At 43.0% G+C, this 22,277-nt stretch overlaps 7 protein-coding genes across 7 annotated transcripts; 4 read left to right on the top strand and 3 right to left on the bottom strand.

The window, feature by feature from the left end:
* Positions 1 to 1,963: 1,963 nt before the first annotated feature.
* EAE97_009721 (uncharacterized protein) lies at positions 1,964 to 3,789 on the top strand (the record flags this gene model as incomplete). Its single annotated transcript, XM_038880236.1, has 3 exons — positions 1,964 to 2,150; positions 2,204 to 3,434; positions 3,489 to 3,789. 3 exons carry the CDS (start codon positions 1,964 to 1,966, stop codon positions 3,787 to 3,789), a joined length of 1,719 nt encoding a protein of 572 aa, XP_038728942.1.
* Positions 3,790 to 4,342: 553 nt separating this feature from the next.
* On the top strand, positions 4,343 to 6,021 carry EAE97_009720 (uncharacterized protein; the record flags this gene model as incomplete). The annotated part of the gene is made up of 5 exons (XM_038880235.1): positions 4,343 to 4,444; positions 4,897 to 5,055; positions 5,113 to 5,526; positions 5,636 to 5,776; positions 5,833 to 6,021. 5 exons carry the CDS (start codon positions 4,343 to 4,345, stop codon positions 6,019 to 6,021), a joined length of 1,005 nt encoding a protein of 334 aa, XP_038728941.1.
* A 727-nt stretch (positions 6,022 to 6,748) lies between these two features.
* EAE97_009719 (uncharacterized protein) lies at positions 6,749 to 7,391 on the bottom strand (the record flags this gene model as incomplete). Its single annotated transcript, XM_038880234.1, has 2 exons — positions 6,749 to 6,900; positions 7,181 to 7,391. The coding sequence occupies 2 exons, from the start codon at positions 7,389 to 7,391 to the stop codon at positions 6,749 to 6,751; spliced, it is 363 nt and encodes a 120-aa protein (XP_038728940.1).
* A 2,091-nt stretch (positions 7,392 to 9,482) lies between these two features.
* EAE97_009718 (uncharacterized protein) lies at positions 9,483 to 10,757 on the top strand (the record flags this gene model as incomplete). Its single annotated transcript, XM_038880233.1, has 1 exon — positions 9,483 to 10,757. One exon carries the CDS (start codon positions 9,483 to 9,485, stop codon positions 10,755 to 10,757), a length of 1,275 nt encoding a protein of 424 aa, XP_038728939.1.
* Positions 10,758 to 10,833: 76 nt separating this feature from the next.
* Positions 10,834 to 12,880, bottom strand: EAE97_009717 (uncharacterized protein; the record flags this gene model as incomplete). Its single annotated transcript, XM_038880232.1, has 3 exons — positions 10,834 to 12,333; positions 12,385 to 12,584; positions 12,637 to 12,880. 3 exons carry the CDS (start codon positions 12,878 to 12,880, stop codon positions 10,834 to 10,836), a joined length of 1,944 nt encoding a protein of 647 aa, XP_038728938.1.
* A 426-nt stretch (positions 12,881 to 13,306) lies between these two features.
* On the top strand, positions 13,307 to 18,119 carry EAE97_009716 (uncharacterized protein; the record flags this gene model as incomplete). Its single annotated transcript, XM_038880231.1, has 2 exons — positions 13,307 to 17,283; positions 17,339 to 18,119. 2 exons carry the CDS (start codon positions 13,307 to 13,309, stop codon positions 17,796 to 17,798), a joined length of 4,437 nt encoding a protein of 1,478 aa, XP_038728937.1. The 3' UTR covers positions 17,799 to 18,119.
* On the bottom strand, positions 18,120 to 21,033 carry EAE97_009715 (uncharacterized protein). Its single transcript, XM_038880230.1, has 7 exons — positions 20,262 to 21,033; positions 20,108 to 20,201; positions 19,983 to 20,049; positions 19,543 to 19,929; positions 19,054 to 19,492; positions 18,553 to 18,722; positions 18,120 to 18,499 (listed from the first exon to the last, which is right to left on the bottom strand). Exons 1-7 carry the CDS (start codon positions 20,336 to 20,338, stop codon positions 18,474 to 18,476), a joined length of 1,260 nt encoding a protein of 419 aa, XP_038728936.1. The 5' UTR covers positions 20,339 to 21,033; the 3' UTR covers positions 18,120 to 18,473.
* Positions 21,034 to 22,277: the final 1,244 nt, after the last annotated feature.

Genomic DNA, 22,277 nt, shown 5'->3' with positions numbered 1-22,277 from the left:
AGGGTTATAGGACCAAAGGCATATATTATCAAAACCTCTCTTTACCTACTAGGTAGTAGTATTGTACATGGCATGGCATGGCATAGCATGGCATAGCATGGGGGGAATAATGTAAACAAGGCTAAAGATTTCGAACTCCCTAGTCTGCTCGTAGGGTATAGAAACAAAGGAAGGATTAAGTACCGGACAATCATTCAATTCACCCCCGCTTAGGGTTTTTTTATCAATTCCAAGGTTATCAGCAAAATTTGATTTGCTTCAGCCACATCTTGGGTTTTCCCTATGTTTCAAAAGTGCAGGGCAACGGGGCCACAGGGCAACAGAGCAGGGCACCTTTGTATTGTGAGAGGCATCGAGGTGGGTAGATAGGGTATATTGAACAAGTCAGCCCATATCTCTAGAACATACCTACCAGATTACTAGTACGTCCTGTATCCGATCTACACACATACTCGAGAGTGTCAACAAGAAATATGAGTAACACCTACGCTTCCATTGGGAAGAGATGTCCCTTCCTAGCTTTTCTTACACATTGGACACTCCAGCTATGTATGTACTATTTTCTATCCGAATAGCCTGCCTCCACGGCAGTGGCTCCCGGAGGGCCAGCGGAGCGTCAATCAGTTGATCAAGATTAAGTATGCATGGGTTTCCATCAAATAGTATAATTATAATTATAATTATAATTATTGGTGAGTTATAAGCTCGTTTCTAACTCTACCTCCTATTCACCAAAAAATGTGTGTGGAACCTAAAAAGGCACAGAAGATGCAGCTTACTTCCTATTCGCACATCAATTTACGAGGACCTGGTTAAAGGAGTTCGTTCGAACACTGATCATTACATTAGACAAACTACAAACCACAAGCTTCAAAGTATTGCCGGATTACGGTTATCTAATCCATCATTTCTGTCCTTCAACAGCATGATGGTACCGGCCGGTACGAAATAGTAGCTAGGTAATTTACACACGGAGTAGACAGTCTGCAGCTTGCAAGATAAGAAACCCAGGACACCACCATGACAATGTATTTTTCAATACTCGATATCAAATCAGGAAATCATTATTTATATTCAATATTACACAGAAACATTTCCAAGCTCTCGATTCGCTGATGCTCTACAATCTCGAGCATTGAGAGAGATAGAGACAGCATACTAATCGACGGCGGAACTTCCGAACTTCTCATGGAACGGTCGGTTTTCAAATCAAGGTATGAAGTAGCAAGATGCAGTTGATGCCAATAACGGGACACTAAAATGTTTAGTATGAAGTATACCATCTAGTCCATGATGACCATCTCGAGCCTCGAGCTATCTATCCACTTTTCTCCTGTACATCGTAATTGAGTTTCCACTCTCATGCAGTCAATACGTCGTCTCATTTGTTCCTCGCAGCTAGGTGATCATACTTTGTCATATCAAACCTCTTTCTATATTAAATCGACGAATTGAATTTCTCAACTTCTTTACCATGATACTCGTATCTTCCATCAGACCACTTTTCAGTAACCTTATTCCATTGACATCGGAATCATCCAGTCGTTGACAAACAACATTCATTACACAGATCTAAATGTTCTATGGGTAGATCCGTATGGATGAAATAAATGTGTGGCTTACTTAATAAGCCCATGATGGGGAAATAAAATCATGCTTTGCCGTTGCAGCTTCCAGTCTCCAAAGAGCTCACCCAAACAAAACGTCATTTTTGGTGGGGTGATTTGATGGATGATGGGTGATATCGGTATCGACGGCAGAAACGGCTGTCCAAAGCCAGAGACAAATTATTATAAAGACTGAGGACTTTCTTTCCGGTTTCGTACTTAATTTCTGAATTTCACTACTTTCTCATCTATTTAATATTTCTTCATACACCATTCAACGAGAACAAGTTAACACATCTAAACCTCCATATATCTCACAAGTACTACTTCCAACAACCCCGCCATTATCAATCGACATGGTGGATCTCAGGACTGAATCTCTCAAATCCCCAGTGGATGTTGCTGAGTATCTATTCACGAGATTGAAGCAAATTGGAATCGACTCTATTCATGGCTTGCCAGGAGATTACAATTTGGTTGCTCTCGACTACATTCCTAAACTTGGATTGAAATGGGTTGGCAATTGCAACGAGTTGAATGCAGGTTAGTTTTCCTCTATCAGCCAATGTTTCATAGCTAACGATAACTTTATAAAGGTTATGCTGCCGATGGCTATGCTCGTGTGAAGGGAATTTCAGCAATCATGACTACCTTTGGCGTAGGAGAGCTCTCGGCGATCAATGCCATCGCTGGTGCATACTCCGAACGGGTCCCTATTGTCCACATAGTTGGCACCCCTTCGACAATTTCGCAAAAGGATGGCATGCTTTTGCATCATACACTTGGAAACGGAAACTTTAATGTTTTCGCGGATATGTCAAAGGAGATCTCTTGCGCAATGGCCAAAATCAATGATCCTAACGAAGCGGCTGCCTTGATCGACCATACGCTACAGCAATGCTGGATTCATAGTCAGCCGGTCTACATTACATTGCCAACAGATATGATTCAGAAGAAAGTAGAAGGAGAACGGTTGAAGACACCCATTGACTTGTCTCTACCCTCAAATGACCCGGACAAAGAGGATTACGTCGTTGATGTAGTTCTCAAGTATCTCGAGGCCGCCAAAAGCCCTATCATCCTTGTTGATGCATGTGCTATTAGACACAGAGTCATCCCAGAGGTGCACGGATTAATAGAAAAGACTGGCTTGCCTGTCTTTGTCACTCCAATGGGCAAAGGTGCTGTTGACGAGACCTCCGAAAACTATGGAGGTGTCTACGCAGGAAGTGGTAGTCAGCCAGAGGTTAAAAAGCGAGTCGAGTCTTCGGACCTCATTTTGACGATTGGAGCCATCAAGAGTGACTTTAACACCGCCGGATTCTCCTATAAGACTTCTCAACTTAACACAATCGACTTCCACAGCACAACAATTGTCGTTCGTTATTCTGAATACCCAGGCGTCCATATGCGCGGGGTTTTGCAGAAGATTATCAAGAAAATCGACCTTCAGAAGCTCTCTGCTGTTCCAGGGCCCAAGATGGAAAACAAGGTCACCGCAAACGAAGATAGCTCCGATACCATCACTCAAGCATGGTTTTGGCCCAGGGCTGGCGAGTTCTTGAAGGAGAATGATATTGTCATTACTGAGACTGGAACAGCCAATTTCGGTATTTGGGAGACGAAATTTCCAAAGGGAGTTACAGCTCTCAGTCAGGTATTGTGGGGCAGTATTGGGTACTCCGTTGGTGCTTGTCAAGGTGCTGCACTGGCCGCCAGAGACTCTGGAAATAACAGGAGAACCATTTTGTTTGTTGGCGATGGTAGTTTCCAGCTCACGGCTCAAGAAGTAAGCACAATGATCCGCCTTGGATTGAAACCTATTATGTAAGTTGCGTTGCATCCCATCTCAACAGATTTTATGGCTAATGATCAATGAAGTTTTGTGATCTGCAATGATGGCTACACCATTGAGAGATTTATTCACGGCATGGAGGCAGAATACAACGATATTGCGGCGTGGAACAACAAAGATCTGGTCCCAGCATTTGGTGCCAAAGAAGGCAAATACAAGCTTCACCAGATTAAGACCAAAGACCAAGTTAATGAGCTTTTCACGAACAAAGAGTTCAACTCTGCGGACTGTCTGCAGTTTGTGGAATTGTATATTCCAAAGGATGATGCTCCAAGAGCATTGGTCTTGACGGCTGAGGCGAGTGCCAAGAATAACGCAAAGGAGTAAATAATATTTTGAGCTTCGAAATCAAAATGATTGGGGCATCGGAGGCGTATGGATCAGGAATCAGGTCAGGATAATGAAAATAATGAAATAATGAACTTCTTCTCTGCTGTATCAGTCAGAACAAGGAATTGTAATGCTTTTGTTGCTGTGATTCCGTCGAATGAATACATCAATGTAACCTTAGAATTGACGTAGAAGTTTGAGATATTGGAGTGAGACCTGTACACAAAAATATTTTGGAATGTGATCAACTCCAGAATATCGGATTTCTCAACTTCGAAATTCCTATGCAAATCTTGCTTTTTCATCTTCCAATCTCCCACCAATTCACAAATTATTGCTCACCTTGCCCCAATGTGGCGAAGTGGGGTATTTTAGACTGCCTGACTAAGCGATATTTTCCATTTTGTTTGGGCGGCGTGATCTTCAATGTCGGACAACTTTTAAAAACAACAACGAATTCACATCTTCTTCTAATACATTACAGAAGCAAGGTAGGATTGGGATTAAGACCGAGTCTGAGAATACAATTTGTTAGGCGCGAGTTGAGCATATGGCGGATTCAAATAATAAGAGGAAAGAAAGGTCTGGAGGCGGCGGAAGAGATGCGAGAGATGCGAGAGATGGGGATAATAGAGGGGGGAAAAGAGCTAAGGTATGTGGCTTTCCTTTTTTTTCTTTCTGAATTCATGGAGGGTTTATGTTTGAGATGAACGCAGAAGGGGAGAGAATTGAAGCAATTGGATGTGATTTTGTGATGATTTTGGCGGCAGTCGAGAAAGGAAGCAAGTCCTGATCTCAATTGAAGTCTTCGGTTCAAGAGTGGTCCCTCGGCGAGATTGACTGCCAAAGGAACTTATTCGATCATATTTACTCGAAAGAAATTTTGAATTTCGTAATGGCTCCAAGACATGCAGGCAGACCAGAGCATGTTTTCTGTTTTCATCATCAATGAGATGTTGCAACTTAGTGGAAGAGGGCCTGGAGAGGCTCTCAAATTTCTATTCAGGGTTGCTGTAGTAATTCAAAATGATTCTTGCGCTCGACAATATATGCTTCAATTTGGCCTCATCTGTCCCATCGAAATTCCTCTGACTTCTCATGCAGGGTGGTTCAAATGGCAGATGGCAAACTCCACATCAGCAAACCAAAATTGCCTCTAAGAGTGGTGGGAAGATAGAGCCAGGTGACCAAGGGATTTGGGCAACGTGCGTGAAGGGCAAAGAAGGAAAGGCGACAGAGGAGCTGAGGGGTCTACTTGAGGAGGTTAGTTATCAAGTTTTAGCCCCAGACTTGTACCGATTCATGCTAAATTGCAATCAGTCTGCTGAGAAATACTATGGTATCTCCGTGAAGTCAAGCAACGAAAAGGGGGGCGAGGAAGACGAAGATGCTACCGAATCAGTTGATGATATCGAAGCATCCATTCGAAAAGAAGTTGCAGCGCATAAAGATCCTGCAGAGAAGCTTTTCTCAGCAATTTACCTAGATATCCAGTGCGTGTTGTTTTTCAAGACACAATTGCCAATAGACCCAGCCGATCTCGTTCACAGGATGTGCGAAGATGCAGCATCGGGCGGGGTGAGAAAACTGAGGTTTGTAAATCGTCTAACACCAATGTCAATTATTGGGAAAGCAACGGAAAAAGGCATCGAAGAAGTCGGACACGCCGTGCTAGGTGCTCATTTCCGACTTGCTGGAGACGCCGCAAAATCAGAGGAAGTTGCTGCATACTCGGTACGTATTCCTGTTTTGCGTATAGTGCTGCCACGACACTGAAGTTCTAGCCTCAAAGTTTGATTAGATTGTTTGAGTTTTGGGCCAACATTCATTAACCGCATTGCAGTATGCTATCCGACCCACGATACGCAATCATAGCACGTTAAAGCGGGATGCCGTGATTAAACAGGTCGCATCTCTGGTGGATGACAATCATAAAGTCAATCTCACTAAGCCACACAAAGTGATAATAATCGAGATTTACCAGGTAAAGAATGCAAACCCACATATGCAGAGATCAACATGCTAACTCACATTGGCTAGACTATCTGTGGTATGAGTGTCGTTGGAGATGACTGGGAAAAGCTTAAGCGCTATAATCTTTACGAGCTCCAGTCACCTTCAGCGAGTTTAAAATCTGGGGGACTAGCAGATGCCAAAGCAAGAGCTACGCCCGAAAACGTAATTACAGACGAGAATCGGGCTCTACCCGAGAAATCAAACGGCAGTTAATTGTTTTAGATTACTAGCATCACTTTGTATCACCTATGCCAGTTACCATTTTCCAGAGATGAGATGTGCAAATGTTCCTTGTGACGCAAAGGATGCAATAGACCAAAATCGGGCATTTGAATACTTGCGCATATCTCATACCAATCGATCTGCACAGGCGCTTAGATCAGCTTACCTTACTCATAAATCATATCATATCATTTCATGTCATGTCGCATTCAAGTTCCTCAACAAACCCGTACCTAAAATCCCACCCTTCCATCGCAGGGTATAAGGGTGCATATCCGGCTTCTAGGGCTTCTCGAGGCACAAGTTTGACCGCTACATTTACAGCTTCTCAAGACTCTGATCCATGTGAATGTAGATATTACCCTTGAAGCCTAGAAGAGTAAAAAAACGTGGACTGTGGGGAATTTTTTATCTGGAAAACTGATATCCATGATCTTGATCCAAAGTTGCTCTGTATTCTTTCGAATCATCGACATACTTCAAGCGTCACTCTATACTGCATGTGCATAATGCATATTACAAGTCTATGTGAAGTACATAGTGATCACAATATTGCATGATCTAATATGTAACTTAGGCCCAGCTGAACTGAGTTCTCGCTCCCGCATAAAATACAGCGGCACCTTATCTACAACTAGAATTCTTTGTGTGATGGTATGCAGAAAGCTCGAAAACTAAGAGTGTCTTTCCATCTCTAATGACACAAACAATACACATGTTAAATAATTTGCAAATTTTCCCAAAACTTCAGAAGTGTTTGTACTAAACACGCGTACATGGTGTATGCAACCTCGCTACTGGGCGCTCCATCGAAGTTACATGGTTTTGCACTCGGGCTATTACTGAAATGGGAGCGGCTAACCTGATCGGCTGAAATTAAACGAGGGTGGAACTGATTGATCCGAGGAATTTTTTTGGGATGAGAACGGTGAAATGAGTTAGTTATTAGTATTTGGGATTGGGATTTGGGGGTTGCCGTTAGATTAGTGGTGTAGGAAGGTTGAGATGTTTATATTGCGTCTGTATGAATGGATTGGAATAGGATGAGACGAATACTCGAACATCAGACGAAAATACCTGGGGTTCCTCCAACGAAGTGGTGGCTTTCTTTCTGCTTAGCATGCATCATACTCTATTCGAAAGTACATACCTGGGTATATCACCAGATTCATATAGGTTACAATTCTCTCGTAAATCAACGTGCGTTTATTTTCCCAGTACCACACGTGTTTAATATATTCTTCCTTCTCGTCGGAACAGAGGATTAGAGGTGGAGTGCTGGGAAGATATCTCCTAAATCCATATTTCAACACGGAAAGAACTGTTTCTAGTGCTGGAATCCATATCCACTTCAGCTCCATTGCATGATTTCATGATCATGAGATTTTTTTCCTCTTCTCCAATTTCCTTCGCCGATCCCCCATTTCGTTCCTGTGCTGCAGCATGTGTCGAGTGCAGCATTCAGAATTGTCGTGATTTCAGATTTATGCGTTCAATGCATGAGTCCGTATTGGAAACGTCTTAACACTTTTACAGCATCACTCAGTGGTATGTATGTATGTGCATCAGTAGTAGATGTAACTCGCAATCGCACTCGTAACGCATACAAAGCCGATATCAAATTGATGAACAGGTGAAAGATATGTATGGATGGGATGGATGACCAAACAATCCCATACAACCTGCACCTTCCCGATGTAAAAAGTTCGCTTATTCCCGACCAATCGTAGAATTTAAATCGTACTTCTCCCCCCTTGTCTATATAACACAACCCAAGGGAAAGGGATGGATTAGCATGGATAGTGTGGATAGAGTGGATGTACCTGTCGATGTTACCTCAGGCTTGACATACCCCCACCAATCTAATCAATTCAAATTTCACTTCCAGCCACTACACTTACAACCACAAATACCAATCAGTATCAATCACACAAGAAAAATACGACATCTAATCCGCTCTTGTATGTAGTTTGATATGTGTATTTCTTCGTTCATGTCCGAACTGCATTTACCATCTTTACTTCTGCATCTGCATCTACATCTACATCTACATCTACATCTACATCTACATCTACATCTACATCTACATCTACATCTACATCTACATCTACATCTACATCTACAGCCATCGGTATCTTCTTGCATCAATGCCAATGTCTCGGGTACCAAAGTTCTCGATATCAACATAATCTCGACTCTCGACAATCCCGTAATTGGATCGATGATAATACATAGACCGGGATATTGAAGATCCTGTTACCCATTATGACCTAGTTCTTTAAATTTTACATACATCGAACACCCCGTACCTGAAGTCTCCACATCTTGCCAACCAAGCTTCCAAGTTCCAACACTAGACACGATTGTTATTCCATGGCGGGAGCTATCTAAGAAAAGACCTCCTATACACGCCTCAAGCGCACTCCACTCATCTTTAGATTCTATTTCATCTTGTCACCATACATGAATGATTCTCAAAAATTGCCTTTCTAGTACAAGTTCCATGTCCCGGAAAAGTTCTCCCCCAATGTTCCAGAATCCAGAATCGTTCAAAACAGCGCCTCAATCTCACCTCCAATCGGTTGTCTAAACCCTATTCGTCCAAAGCTCCGTTTCTCGTTAGAAAAGTGACATCCATCTTTCGCTTCGAGAATTACTTTATATCTACTTCTTCGTCGATAGACCTACAGAATAGTAGCTATACAACGACACGATAGATACCCGATACAGCTCAAGGTCATCGATCATCCACAATTATCCACAAATTCAGTCCTGCCGCCGATAAGATTCCAAGAATTTCGTATTTTGTTCCACTTACCCATTTCAAAAAACTATCCGTTATTGGGAAATTACCCAATTCACGTTCTCTTACCCGCAGAACACTTCAGGGTTTTCAAGGAGGTGGCTGCCTTGCATCCCTCCGCAGGCACCAATATTTTGTTGAGTACCACCTTAAGGCATCCAATATTCAAACACCAGAGAGCACGAGCATTACTTTTACAACTGTACATCAATACTTCGATGCAGAACAATATTCCTACCTAATCACATAATTTGGGTGTTGTGCGTCTCTCCCACCGCCGATCTTCCAAAGATCTAATTTCCAGTATTGTGGAGCTCAAAGGAGCCAGTTGCCACGGACTTCATCACTGCAATTGGACCAATCGAAAAATACTATAAGCGAATTGACGAGACCAGAGTGCCGCCAAATATTCCTGGCCAACCTTATACTTATCATATTAAGGTAAAAGCCCGGCAAGGCTATGATCCAAGTCAGTAAGCAACCGAGAACAGCTACTGCCAGATTGCAGAAACACGACATACATATCATATCCCTATCAATTTGCTCACCCTCATCCTCAGGCTGATCAAACCCACTGACTCCACTTTATCCCAAAACCATACATATCCACATCTCACCCTCATATCTGAATACCACCTCACTGCTCATAATGGCTTCGTACAAGACAGCCGTCCCTGGCAAGTCCTTCAAGACGTCGCTTATGTACTCGGTCCCAGTACGACGTCTTAAGGAGATACTTAGCCATGTGGTACCGGACATGAAACTAGGAAGTGTCGAAGAATTACCCTCTACCCAACTACCCAGACTATACACTCTCAACATGTCGAATGACAACAAGCTTCTCCTATCCTTTGCGCCCAGTTTAGCAGTTCGTCTCTTGAGGCACGAGACCACGCTTCAGTACTCTGAAGCAACTCTCGTACATTTCCTCGATACTTCAAGCCAAAAGTCCAAAGGCGTAACTACCAATGGCGTGGAAGATGTAGAACATGATTTAGCATCCATCAAACTAGAAGACGTGATACCGAAAATGCTCAAGCATTCATCCAATAACCGAGAGATGGCATTACCATACACAATCTTCGAACCAACAGCCGGAAAAACACTTTCTGCACTCTCAGTATACCTCAGTCTTTCCGACCGGCACCTCATTGACAAACAAGTCGGATCTCTAACTCGAAGCTTAGCTTCCCTCACATCACCCAACGGCACATTCGGTACAGCAGCCCGAGTCCTCCCAGATCCCTTCAAACAATCACCCCCTTCAGCTCCTTTAGGCTCAGGCTCCTCAACCTGGTCCGAAGCTTTCAATACGCTACTTGAATCAATTTTACGCGATGGAGAAGATATGGCCGTCTTACTTCCATACGATGTAGTGCGATCACATTACCAACGTCTATCTTGGCGCATGGACGCTGTCAAACTTCCTAGATTGGTACTACTAGATCTAGGCGAACGGAATGTAATGATCGAGAATGGAATCAAAGGCAGTTCGCACATCCCGACTGAAAGTCTCAAAGTGACAGGGCTACGAAACTGGAGTCAGGGTGTCTTTGGAGACCCATTACTCTCAAACGTTTTCGAAAATCCTAGTGAAGGATTCATGGAAGGCTGGAAGGCAGGTGACGAAGATGATCTCATCGAGGACACAGGAAATGCAGAAGTACGATTGTTACTCTACCGCTGCTACAGAGCTGTACTGGGAATAGTGACAGAATACTACCGACCCCAAAACGACAGCAGTAGACGCGAGTTGGAAAACCGGAGGAATTTAACCGCTGCGTTATTAGAACTGGAAAAAGTGGATGTTGCAGTCAATGATATGCTCAAGAGAGCGCGAAGCCTGAGTTCATCTGTAGCCCCGGAGACGGAGAGTTCCAAGAGGCAAAAAATTGGTATCGAGGATTTGGTGGATGAAAATTGAGGCATACCAGCGAATTTTTGATGTACTTAGTGATACCCAAGCAATAGTCAAATATCTTGTAATTTTTGTTCAATCTTTATTCAGGTCTCTTTCCACGACTTCTCCCTTCGTCATCTTCGTCGCGAGGCAATTTCATACCCATCATACCTAGTAGATTGCCCCCGGGCCCAGCCATGCCTCCTTGACTCTTGAAACTTTCTAATAGATTTTTCGCCAGGTTAAAATCGATATCCAATTCCTCATCGCTTTCTTCCTCTTCCTCGTCCTCCTCATCTACTTCTTCTCGTTGCTTCCCCTTTTCAGTGCCCATCCCCTTTCCGGCGAGGGCAGCAATCTTGCTTGGGGTTGGATCTAAATTGAGCGCTCCAGCTTCGTTCAACTCTGCTTCCATCCTTTTCATCACTTTTTGTATCTCCTCCATCTCATCGCCCTCTTCATCCTCATCGTCGCTATCGATTTCTTCAACCCTGCGGGAATTTCCTGGCTTGGATCGAGATGCAGGTTGATCTATGTCATCCGTTGGCATGCCCATCATCTCTCTCATCATCTTCGCAAATTCCACTTCATCAAAGCTAACATCTTTGTCCTCCTCACTGTCATCATCATCGATATCATCATCATCATCGTCTTCGTCTTCATCGTCATCGTCATCGTCATCCATCTCATCCATCTCAGCACCGTCAGGACCGGCGTCATCGTCGTTTAGAAAAGCTTCGAATCGTTCCACCATTTTCTTTAAATCAGCTTCAGTCTTTGCATCGCCAAATCCAGACGGGGGTTCCGGTCCAAAAGCTCCAGGTATCCCAGCCGCCGACTTCTTGTCCTTGTTCTTTCCATCCAGCTCTCTTTCGAAGTCCTCGAAATTGATGTCGAGCCATTTCTCATCATCTTCTCTCATGTTGTCATTCCACGTCAGAATCTCATCATCGTTAGGAAGATTGGAAGCATCTTCCTCGAGATCTTCTAGAAGTATATTAATTTCTCTAACGGATCGATAATCGGCATTTTTCGGATCTGTTACTAGCATTTCGAATCCTGAAGTGACCTTCATTCCCATTTCTAATCGCGTCAAGTTGTCCAATCCTGCGCCGTTCTTTGGCGGTGCTAAAACATCCTTCCATGCGATAGGGGTAGAAAATTGTTGTGATTTCAGCTGTGCATAGAGAACTTTTGTAAATCGGGCTGAGACGGTGACTAAATCCTTAGGGGGAAATGCAAGTTTAGATGAGAGGGACTGAAGAGGCTTGAGTGCAATTGGATCTCGAAGATAAAATGCTTCGACTGCCGGGGCGATAGCAGTTGGGCGAAGATGTAGTATGTAAGCAACTTTCCGCGGTATTGTGATGCGAGCATGATGAAGGGATGCTGCAATTTGGGCCGGATAGTTTCGCAAACGATAGAACGCCTCTTCTTCGATCATGGGTGAGTGTATGAGTATTTCTGGGGTTGAGGATATGGTTTTGTGGGCTTCTTCTAAGGTAAGTGATCGAGATATTGGGGCAGTTGGGGTTTTGGTTGAGGAATCAGTGATTGCACGCAATGGTATAATGTGAAGAGCATTATTATGAATCCATACCTGCTAGGTGTCAGAACTTATTCCTTACTGTATGTGAACGAGAATACCCACCCTGTTATCTGCGATTTCGGGATTCAACCATCTTGGTAGAGCATTTGCAGCTTCAATTAATAGAAACTCGCCATCGGAGTCCACAACTTTGATCCATAATGTGGGAAATTGACTGCTCAATTCTTTAAGTATATACACAATAAGCCATTCGTCTTCGACCGAATCTCCATAATTTGTAATCCCGTTAAGATACATTGAGCCTGTTACATCGTTAATCATTTGACGCATGCCAATATATTGTGGATATCGTACCCTTCTCATTCTTCATTTCCACCTTGAAGCCATCCCGTTGCCATATATAATCTTTAGTGAGATCCTTCAGAAGTTTCAAAGATTCTTTCCGCACATCCTCTAACTTGCTAAGTAAATCCTTTTGTGATTTTAACTTGGAGTCAATGATGTAAAGTGAGTATTCCACACAATCATCGGGAAGTCTTTTAGGGAATCCGTTGAAACCTTCATTGAACCCCTTAAAATCATTATCGAGCCCATCCATGTTAGCAATATTCGTCATTACAGAAGCTTCGATATCTCAGAAAGCAGACGGTGTTGACAAGAGACTTTCGAAGTTTGATGAGGCTGAACATTCGGTATGATGGTTTAATTTCATTGGCACAAAAAAAGAGCCGTGCGAGGTGTTTGTTTTGGCAACCCGACGCTAACCTCTATTGGAAAGAACGTAAACAATCGAGACCATCGCGTAGGTATCTATTGATATCATTTCAGAAAACTTCAATCCCCCCAACGCGTCTCCAAAAATCACGATTTCAGCTTATTCTTTTACAATTGCACTTTGACTAAAGACATTGCCTTTGGTTTGGGGTCAATCGCTATGGTCGCTATTCTTGCATCTTTTTCACAGTAAATTATAAAGGGTTTTCCTACATTAATTTGAGCTTCAAAACTCACAACAATTTTCATAATGGTGCAAGCCGGAATAGCAGGGCTTGATACACCACGAACGGCTCTTGGGGATGCTACTTATCTAGGTAGTAATGCTCTCGACTTCGATATTTCACAAGAACAGTCTTTCCAGTCGCCGTCAAAAGACAACAACCTAGTTTCGCAGATGCAAAATGGCCGCCGTGGTGTCAACATTCGCACTCCCAGAAGTCGCACTACCCTTGGGGACAGACGAAATTTGCCAGCGGGGCTTGGGGGAGGAGAGTTCACACCTCTACTGAAGAATGCGACGATGAATAGCACTCGTCGAAATAATAAAGAGAACGTTCAGGCAACACCAGCATTTCTTCGGGCGGGTGGATTGGACAAAATTCAGGAAGGTTTCAGCCCATTACCCGCCGGATCAGCATACGGGGACGATTCAAGAACGGGTTCTTTTATAGCTGGTACTCCCATGCCGCACATCGACAGTAGTACAGCCTCGACACCCGCAGCTTTACTGCCCCGGCGAAACGAGGGGCCTGGGGTTCTACAAGATGGAAACCAATTGTCACTACGCGAGCAAGAAAACGTCATTGACAGAATTGAGAAGGAAAACTTTGGACTAAAACTTAAGATCCATTTCCTGGAAGAGGCCTTGAGAAAGGCAGGGCCGGGGTTCAGTGAAGCTGCGCTAAAAGAAAACACCGAGCTCAAAGTTGACAAAGTTACCATGCAAAGGGAGTTACAAAAATTCCGAAAAACGTTGACTGCAGCCGAAAAGGATGTCGAGCAATATCGACAACAGATTCTGGATATGCAAGAGAAATTTAAGAGGAGGCATGTGAGTGCCGGGCAACAGGAAGAGCTAGATACTTTGCGGCAAGTCTTGGAGGAGAAGGAAGATGAATTAAACCGAGTGCGAAGCCAGGAAGACAAGTACGCCGATATGGAGAACAAAATCGACGATTTAGAAGCAGATCTGCGCGAAAAGGATCGGCTCATTAATGATAGGGAGGACGATATTGACAATTTGAAGGATGATGTTCAGAAACATGTCGGAACTATTTCTAACTTGGAAACAGCTCTGAAGAAATCGCAACGCCGAGCGATAGAGTTGGAAGAGAAAGCAACTGGACAATCCAATGAAGAGCTCAAAGAGGCCGAGTCATTGATTAAGGAATTAGAGCGTGATGTAGAACGCCTGAGAATCGAAGCTGAAGAAGCTAAAGAGGGTCATCAAGACGCCATTCGAGATAAAGAGCGTGCCAAAGCCAATCTAGAAGAACTCCAGGATGAGCTAGCCAACAAGTCCATCACAACTAAAGGCTTGAGTCGCCAAATTGAGGAGAAGGCCAACCGTTTACAAGACGAACTAGAAGATCTTCGAGAACGACACCAAAACTTGGAACAGCAGCATGCCGAAAAAACACGTGAAGTCAAAAAATGGCAAGAGAAACTGGAGGACTTGAAACGTGACAGTGAAGCGAAGGAGCAGAATCTTCGTGATAAAATTGAACTGGTGGAAAATGACTTGGATCAGACTATTCGCGAGCGAAAAGCTCTTGCTACTAGACTCGAAAGTCTGCAAGGATTACAGAGAGATTTCCAACAGAGGAATGATGAGAAGAATCTCCTCCAGGGCCGACATGACGCTCTGACGGCTGAATCTGCTAGTCTACAAGCAGATTTGGCTCAGGCTAAAGCTTTAATCGAGGATCTCCAAGATAAATTGACACATGAGAAGACTTTGGCACTTGGTAACGAACGTGACGTGCGGGATCAATACACAGAAGAGATAGAACGCCTTAGTCATGAAGTTGAGGACCTCAAAGCAGAAATTCGGGAGAAAGAACGCCTATACGATGATGACATTGAGAACTGGGAGACCGAAAAACGCAATCTTGAAACCCAACGAGCCCGTGCCGAAGAACAGGCGGCAAGCCTCCAGAAAACCATCGATCGACTTCAACAGACCGAAGGCTCTTTATCTGGGAGAGAGTCGAAACTTCGAGAGGCTATGCGCAGCGAGAAAGAGAGGCACGAGAGTCAAGAAGCTCTTCTTACACGCCAGATAAACGAGTTGAACGAAGATGTTCAAGCTCGTCGCAAAGCATTGGAAGAGTCAAGATCCGAACTGGCGAGTGTTCGTGAAGAGCTTAGACTCAGCCAGCGTGAGCAAAGATCCTTGGCTGAAAAAATTGAGGGCCTGGAGGATGAAGTTGAGATTCTGCAGACCAGTCTTGATGAGGAAACCGATCAAGCCAATCAAGATGTTAGTGCTGCCAGGCACGAATCTGATAGTCTTCGGAGACAGTTACAGACTCTTAAGCAAGATCTTGCGAAAGCAGAAGCATCAGCCACTAGTGCAAGAGCAGAACTGGAGGTATTCCATAGCGACTTCCAAGCTGACCAAGGATCGAAAGAGAGTTTAAACAAGCTGTTGCAGAATCACGAGGCCCAGCTGTCAAAGGTGCGATTGGAGAAACAGAACTTGCAAGACCAAATTGGCAAAGTTAACCTTGAACTTCACTCTCTCCGATCATCGAATGCTGAACTCAAGGCCGAGAAAGATGAGATCTCGAGTCAATTGAGGGCTTTGAAGCAACAAGAAGACGAAACATTCCGTCTCGAAGAAGAGAGAGTTGAGCTTCGAACAGCCAAGATGAAGCTTGATAACGAAGTTCGCCGACTTCGTGAGGACCACAAAGTTGCCGTGGCAGAGCAAAAGGCTATCGAAAAGGAGCTGAACGAAGAAATCGAGAGAGCCAGTACTGAAGAAGCTCGCCTCAACGCTGAGATTCAGGACCTACATCGTATACTTCGCGGCTCATCCGAAAAGCGAGAGTTAGCTACAGCCAGGAAAACTATTAGCAAGCTGGAAGAGCGAATCCTGGAATTGGCAAGTCAGCCAGCATCGGGTGATCAGCATAACGAAAATTCTCACGAATTGTCTGAAATCAAACAAGATCTCACAGCATTGCGTCAAAAAGAAAATGAATATATTCAACGTGAAACCGCTCACAAGGATAAAGTTAAGGGTCTCAAACGACAAATTGCTGAGCTTGAACGCAAAGTTCACGAGACTGATATGGCACGTTTTAACATCGCCTCTTCGCCAGCTTCAGTTGGTGGCTCTACTCACAAGGAAATCGGTCTACTTCGTCATCAGCTTTCAGAAGCACACCAGTCTCTTAAAGATCTCCGTTCTCGAATGAAAGAATCAGACAAAGAAGCCGCACGAAAAATCAACGCCTTGAACATCAACTTCCAACATCAAGAACAAAGTTGGGAAGCCGAGAAAGACCAATTGGAGCGCCAATTGGATGAACTACGCCTTACCAAAGATGAACTCTCAACGAGGAATGCCTCTTTTGAGGCAGCTATCAATAGACTCAGTGACAAAATCGATCGCCTTCAGAAAGCTCTCATGGCTGAACGTGCGAACAGTGGAGAAAACCACACCATTGCTCTTGAGCGCAGAGATCTCCATGAAATGCTTCAGGAAGCTCAAATTCAACGCGAATCTTTACAACTCCTTATCAAGGACCGTGAAACTGCAATCCAAAGCGTAAGCGCCAAGGAAGTTGAGCTTCGCAGCAGTCTCCGCCGGGTCCGTGATGAACGTAACCGAGAACGTGCCAGGGCCCTTAGCGCCAAAGAACAATTGGAGCTTCTCGAGGAGGAATACGTCAAGTCGAAAGAGGACTACATCAAGGCGAAGAGTGAATGGGAAGCCGAAAAGCGCACTCTAAGCAGCGGTGTTAGATTCCCAAATATGTCGATTTCATATACCGAAGACGAAATCCATGCACTAAAGAAGGACAGAGACGAACTAGAGAAGCGATTTGCGAAAGAAATTGAAAAGAGAGATGACAAACACGGAAAGGAGTTGAAGGGTTTGTGCATGCAAATCGAATGGATGAAAGCCCGTTGTGCTCGAGAAGAAAGCAAGCGCGCCGATTTGGCATACGCAAAGAAATATCTAGCCGCCAAAATCAACATGTATGACGCTTGGTAAGTTCCCCTTTTTCAAGTCCGCTCAATACTACATTCACTAACATCCCACTAGCAACAAAGCCGATCTCCGCCTCCTCCGCCAAACAAGCTTGATACCCGAACCAGCTCCCTCCCCTAAACCCAAGGCCACTATCCGCACCGTAGCTTTCTTAATCATAGCCGGTCTCCGCATGCGCAAAGGTGCAGAAGCATGGGATCAAAATAAGAAAATCCACCAGAAGATTCTCGGAAAATTAGAGGTCATGAGAGCTAATCGAGCAAAGAGAATTTCATCTCAGGAAAATGCAGCAAGAGAAGAACTTCCCGGTTCATTATCTGCAAGGAAAGAAAGCTCCGGATCGCGCTCCGTGTCTCGTGCTGGATCCAGAGATGTATCGCGGAATGCGTCACCCGTTAAGGCAAATCAAGCACAACCGATCGTCAATCCGGCTTTCAGTGTCGCGAGGAAGAGTAGTCTTAAGAGTGCCGTGAGGGACATCTTGAAGGAGAGGAATGAGGGGATGAGGGAATGAGTATAGGTATTGCAGTAATGCTTGGGTATCCTCTTTTATTTTTCATTCCCTATCTCAGGCGTTCTTTCCAAATCATTTTTTTCCTCAAAATTCCTTTGTCGAGTAATGAAATTTGTCAATGTCAGGATAGCGGGAGTATGAATGCAGAAATGATTATATGCAATATGCATTGGAATTGTACTGAATTGGGTATGGGAAGGTCGAGTTAGCAAAATACTTACTGTATCTTTTTGGAGTTGAGGTTGAATCAATTGGGGATCATAGTTATGTTTCATGGTATACCGTGGATTGGGATGGAAATAACTTATAGTAGTTGGGTCTATGGCGTGCAGAAATAAATTATCACCATATAAATAATACAGTCTTAGAGAGCATCTCGGGTAATCAGTCTTGAGAAAAACGTCTCAGTGGCATAGTATTCGTTATCCATCCATCCCAGCCCTTACTATCATTCATTTTGTCAAGGAAAAAAATATGCCAGAACCAGCCGTCAAGTTCTCGATCCATCAAATCCAAAAAAGATCATAAACCCGCAACCCATCATTGTTCCTTCCCATCAAGCAACTCGTTCTTCATAAGCCTCGTAGCTGCATGGCTTCCCAATTCCCGTCCATATGCATGCCTTACAATGTTGTCCCTTGCATCATAAACCCTTTAATAAATTTGTGCAACTTTTTACATGACGAAGAGAAGATTGGTGTCTGCTGTCATTAGCATCACTAGACGGACTGTAAAGGCAAGGAGGGGAACATACTCAACGGATGACTACAACTGAGTTGCGGTTTCTGAGTGTACTTGGTAGCGAGTTCGTCTCTAATACTGTTCAAAAGTTGGACGTAACTCTGTTGTGGATTTTTCTTCATGGCGGTAATGAAAGCCCATGACATGGCACCAGTTGCTTGTGCAGCGATGGTAGCATCGGCACTGTGTAGAAATTGTCAGCACCTCTTCATGAACAGAAATGTAAGAAGGTATACGGATGGAGGTCAGCTGGTCACTCGACTCAACGTAACTCGCGGCCCTTGGTCTGTATTTTCGCCAGACTTGGCTACTGGTACAGACCTAGGGCTTATAAATTAAACGTGACTATTTTTATGTACATGTATAACCAAAATGAGGTTCAGTATCCGGAAGATAGCATAAACTCCGACGCTAATAATGCCACAAAACGCCCTTGCAACACATTGCGACAAGGGGTTCTCCTGCTCTTCAAAATGTTCATCCATAACAATGACACGGTAAAAAATATACTGACGATGTTTGATCATCCTTACTTCCAGACCACATAATGACATCGGCGGGCGATGTTTTGGTAGCCAGCGTCTTGTTATAAGCATCATCTCCAGTCGTTGCTTTCTTGAAGAATCCCATCAAATTGCTTGCAACACCACTCATGTCACCTTGACTATAAGAAGAAATAACACCAAGAAGACCTTGGCCCGCTTCTTTCGCAAGATTTGGTTCTTTGAGGACTCCTTGAGTGGAGTAAACATATGGCAAGTCGAGGGCAGTTCCGGAATGGCATGAGTCAAAAATTGCTGTCAATCGAACACCGGGTTGCAGAGGCTGGACCATAATTCTATGCATCTCGTCGTCGACAATGTGACCAACTTGTCTGAAATCTACTGGGTAAATGACTTCATCGTAACCGTCTTCTTCATCCCCATCCAAATCCTTGGTTTGGCCACCATGTCCTGCAAACGTCAATACAAGTAAGTATATCTGTACACGTTGAATCACTTACCAGAATAATGGAAGAATAATGAATCATTGGGTCGAGCATCCTTTACTAACCAATGCATGGCTCGTAATATATTTTGCTTGGTAGGCTGGCTCATTGGATTTTGTTGATCGTCCGTGAGAAGAACCATATCGTCCCGCTGATACCCAAAGTTTTCATGCAAATATGATGACATGTTCTTGACGTCGTTGATACATCCACGCAATTGACCACGCTGACCGAAATAATTGATGCCTATTAGGAGTGCTTTTCGTTTTCCTGTGCAGTTGGAATATTGAAAGGCATAGCCTTGAGGGGCACCTTGTCCAAATGAGTGCAATCCCTGTGGTGGTGGTGGTGGAGCATTTTGATTGCCATTTGTATATGCGTTTGAGCTGACTGAAGGCATTCCTGGGGAGAATAATCAGTATTTTTGCTACAACTCCAAGACTACTCCTGCGAACCTGGGCTGCCATATTGTGGCGCGTTAGATGGCACACCATTGTATCCGCCGTATTGCTGAGGGGGGGGCTGTTGGAGAGAGATAATTAGTATTGGAAACGAACGTCTGCGCGTATGAACCTCTTACTTGAGAATATCCATAAGGTTGTTGTGGGGGTGGAGGTTGGTGATATCCGTAGCCTCCGCCTTGGGGAGGAGGAGCTCCATATGTTGGTTGAGGGCTGATGAAAGTAAGTGAGAATCCTTAGAGAACTGCATAGAGAGGGGGAAATTGATCCTACGGGTAGTAGGGTTGGGGCGGGTACTGCTGGTTTGGTGCTCCATAGCCTCCATTATTGTATCCCGGATACCCAGACATATTTGATTATAGACGTCGAAGTGATGAAATGTTATGAGCAACGAGAGGTTGTTAATTATTAATTGCTGTTGTCGGCACAAAGCCGCGACGAGGGGTAGGGTGATAGCGTGCGGAAGCGCGACACGAATGAACCGGATCGAAGGGATATGATGTCGAGAGACGAGATTGATTGATTGATTGAGTTTTGAAGGTGGATTCGGTAGATATCTTTATAGCCGGTAGAGAAAGATATTCTTAGCTACTGGTAGGTTCCTGGTAATTAATTGAATACGTCGATGTTCCAACGTGGGGCACAATTGCATGTATGGTTGGGTTGGTGTGTTTAGGAACAGACGGGAGGGGGGAATCGGTCGGAAGATGCGATGCACAAGGCCGTGATAGGCGGGTACACTAATGTGGAATAGTGATAGTGAGGTTTGGTGATTGAATGGATTAAGTGGTGTTGTGCTCTGGAAAAGGCGAGGCGCGCTGGGCAGTGTAAGTTCCGTCAGCGAACAGGGGAAAGATCTGAATAGAGTAGCAATAGCAGGGCTGAAGATTTTCTTCTTTTTTTCTCTTTCTTTTTCTCCTTCCGATGCGGATGCAGATGTGGATGCAGAGAGAGAGAGAGAGAGAGAGAGAGAGAGAGAGAGAGGGATGTAGAGATGCAAGCAAGATTGGAAGGGAACAAGAGAATGAATGTTAATAATAGATGAGAGATGATATGTAAGTGTGTATATTTGTATAACTATATAATAAGTATTTATATTAATTATGTAAGTAATAAGTATATATATAACGTGATTCATATGCGAGTGGATCATATCATCGAATGGATCACTTGAAAATGCACCAAAATTAGTCATTTTTAATATTCCTATTTTAATAACTATTCATTATTTTGAAAAATAAAAGGATATAAAATAATAATAAAAATGAAATATCTATAATTTCTAATTTCTTTATAGATGTTTTGATTATAGCTTAAAATTGTTATACTTTATATTACAAAAACCTTCTTTTTCAATTAAATTCTATATTAATTAGAATTTTGAAATGAAAATTAGATTTTTATATTATTTATATAATTAGATATTACATATTTAATTTCTGAAAAATTATATCGATAAATAAAGAAAGTGCACGGTTACACACAGACGAATTTTGTATATAAAATGAAGTGATCCATTCGGTGATATGATCCACTCGCATATGAATCACGTTATGAATATACCTGTTTACCTAGATAATATATGATGGAGTTTCATTGGTCAATACTGCAATGGAACAACCCTAAGGAAAACAAATCAAAAAACAGTCAATTTGATTAGATTCACAATCTCGGTAGAGGATGTATTCTCAATCGATATACTCGTATAACAAGTATCATTTATTCATATCTAATAATTCTCTTTGTCTAAAACAAGTAAAGTAGAAAGAGAGAAAGGGAGAATAGGTAACATTCACAATTTGACAGGAGGAGTAGGAATAGGAAGGAGTATGTAGGAGTCGACCGTTCAAATATAGTATTATGTACTAGGTATCTCTAACGTGGTTTATCAGCATATGACCCATATCAGTATATAGCCTACTTTCATTTCAATTTACACCTTTCTCTTTCAATATATGTTTTATCAATAAGTTATTATAAATTCGAATAATTAAAAAGCCTATATACTCCTTACTATCAAAGCTATTCAAAAAGATAAAAAAACAAAGTATTCGAAAAATCATTAATATATATAATATCCTATATATAATATTATAATATAGAATTAATAATTTCATTTTTTATATAGAATATCAATAACGTGGTTTAACACCAAGTGCACCATATCACCGAATACACCACTTTTATCTCAATTTGCGCTTTCTAATTTATATTATTCAATAATAATTGAATCAATTGATTGAAATTATTAAGAATCTAATAATCTAGGATCTATTATATTATTTTGAT

The sequence above is a fragment of the Botrytis byssoidea genome (genome assembly GCF_014898295.1).
Source record: "Botrytis byssoidea strain MUCL 94 chromosome Unknown BBYS_023, whole genome shotgun sequence".
Taxonomy (NCBI): Eukaryota; Fungi; Ascomycota; class Leotiomycetes; order Helotiales; family Sclerotiniaceae; genus Botrytis; species Botrytis byssoidea.
This window is presented reverse-complemented; position numbering and strand designations above follow the sequence as displayed.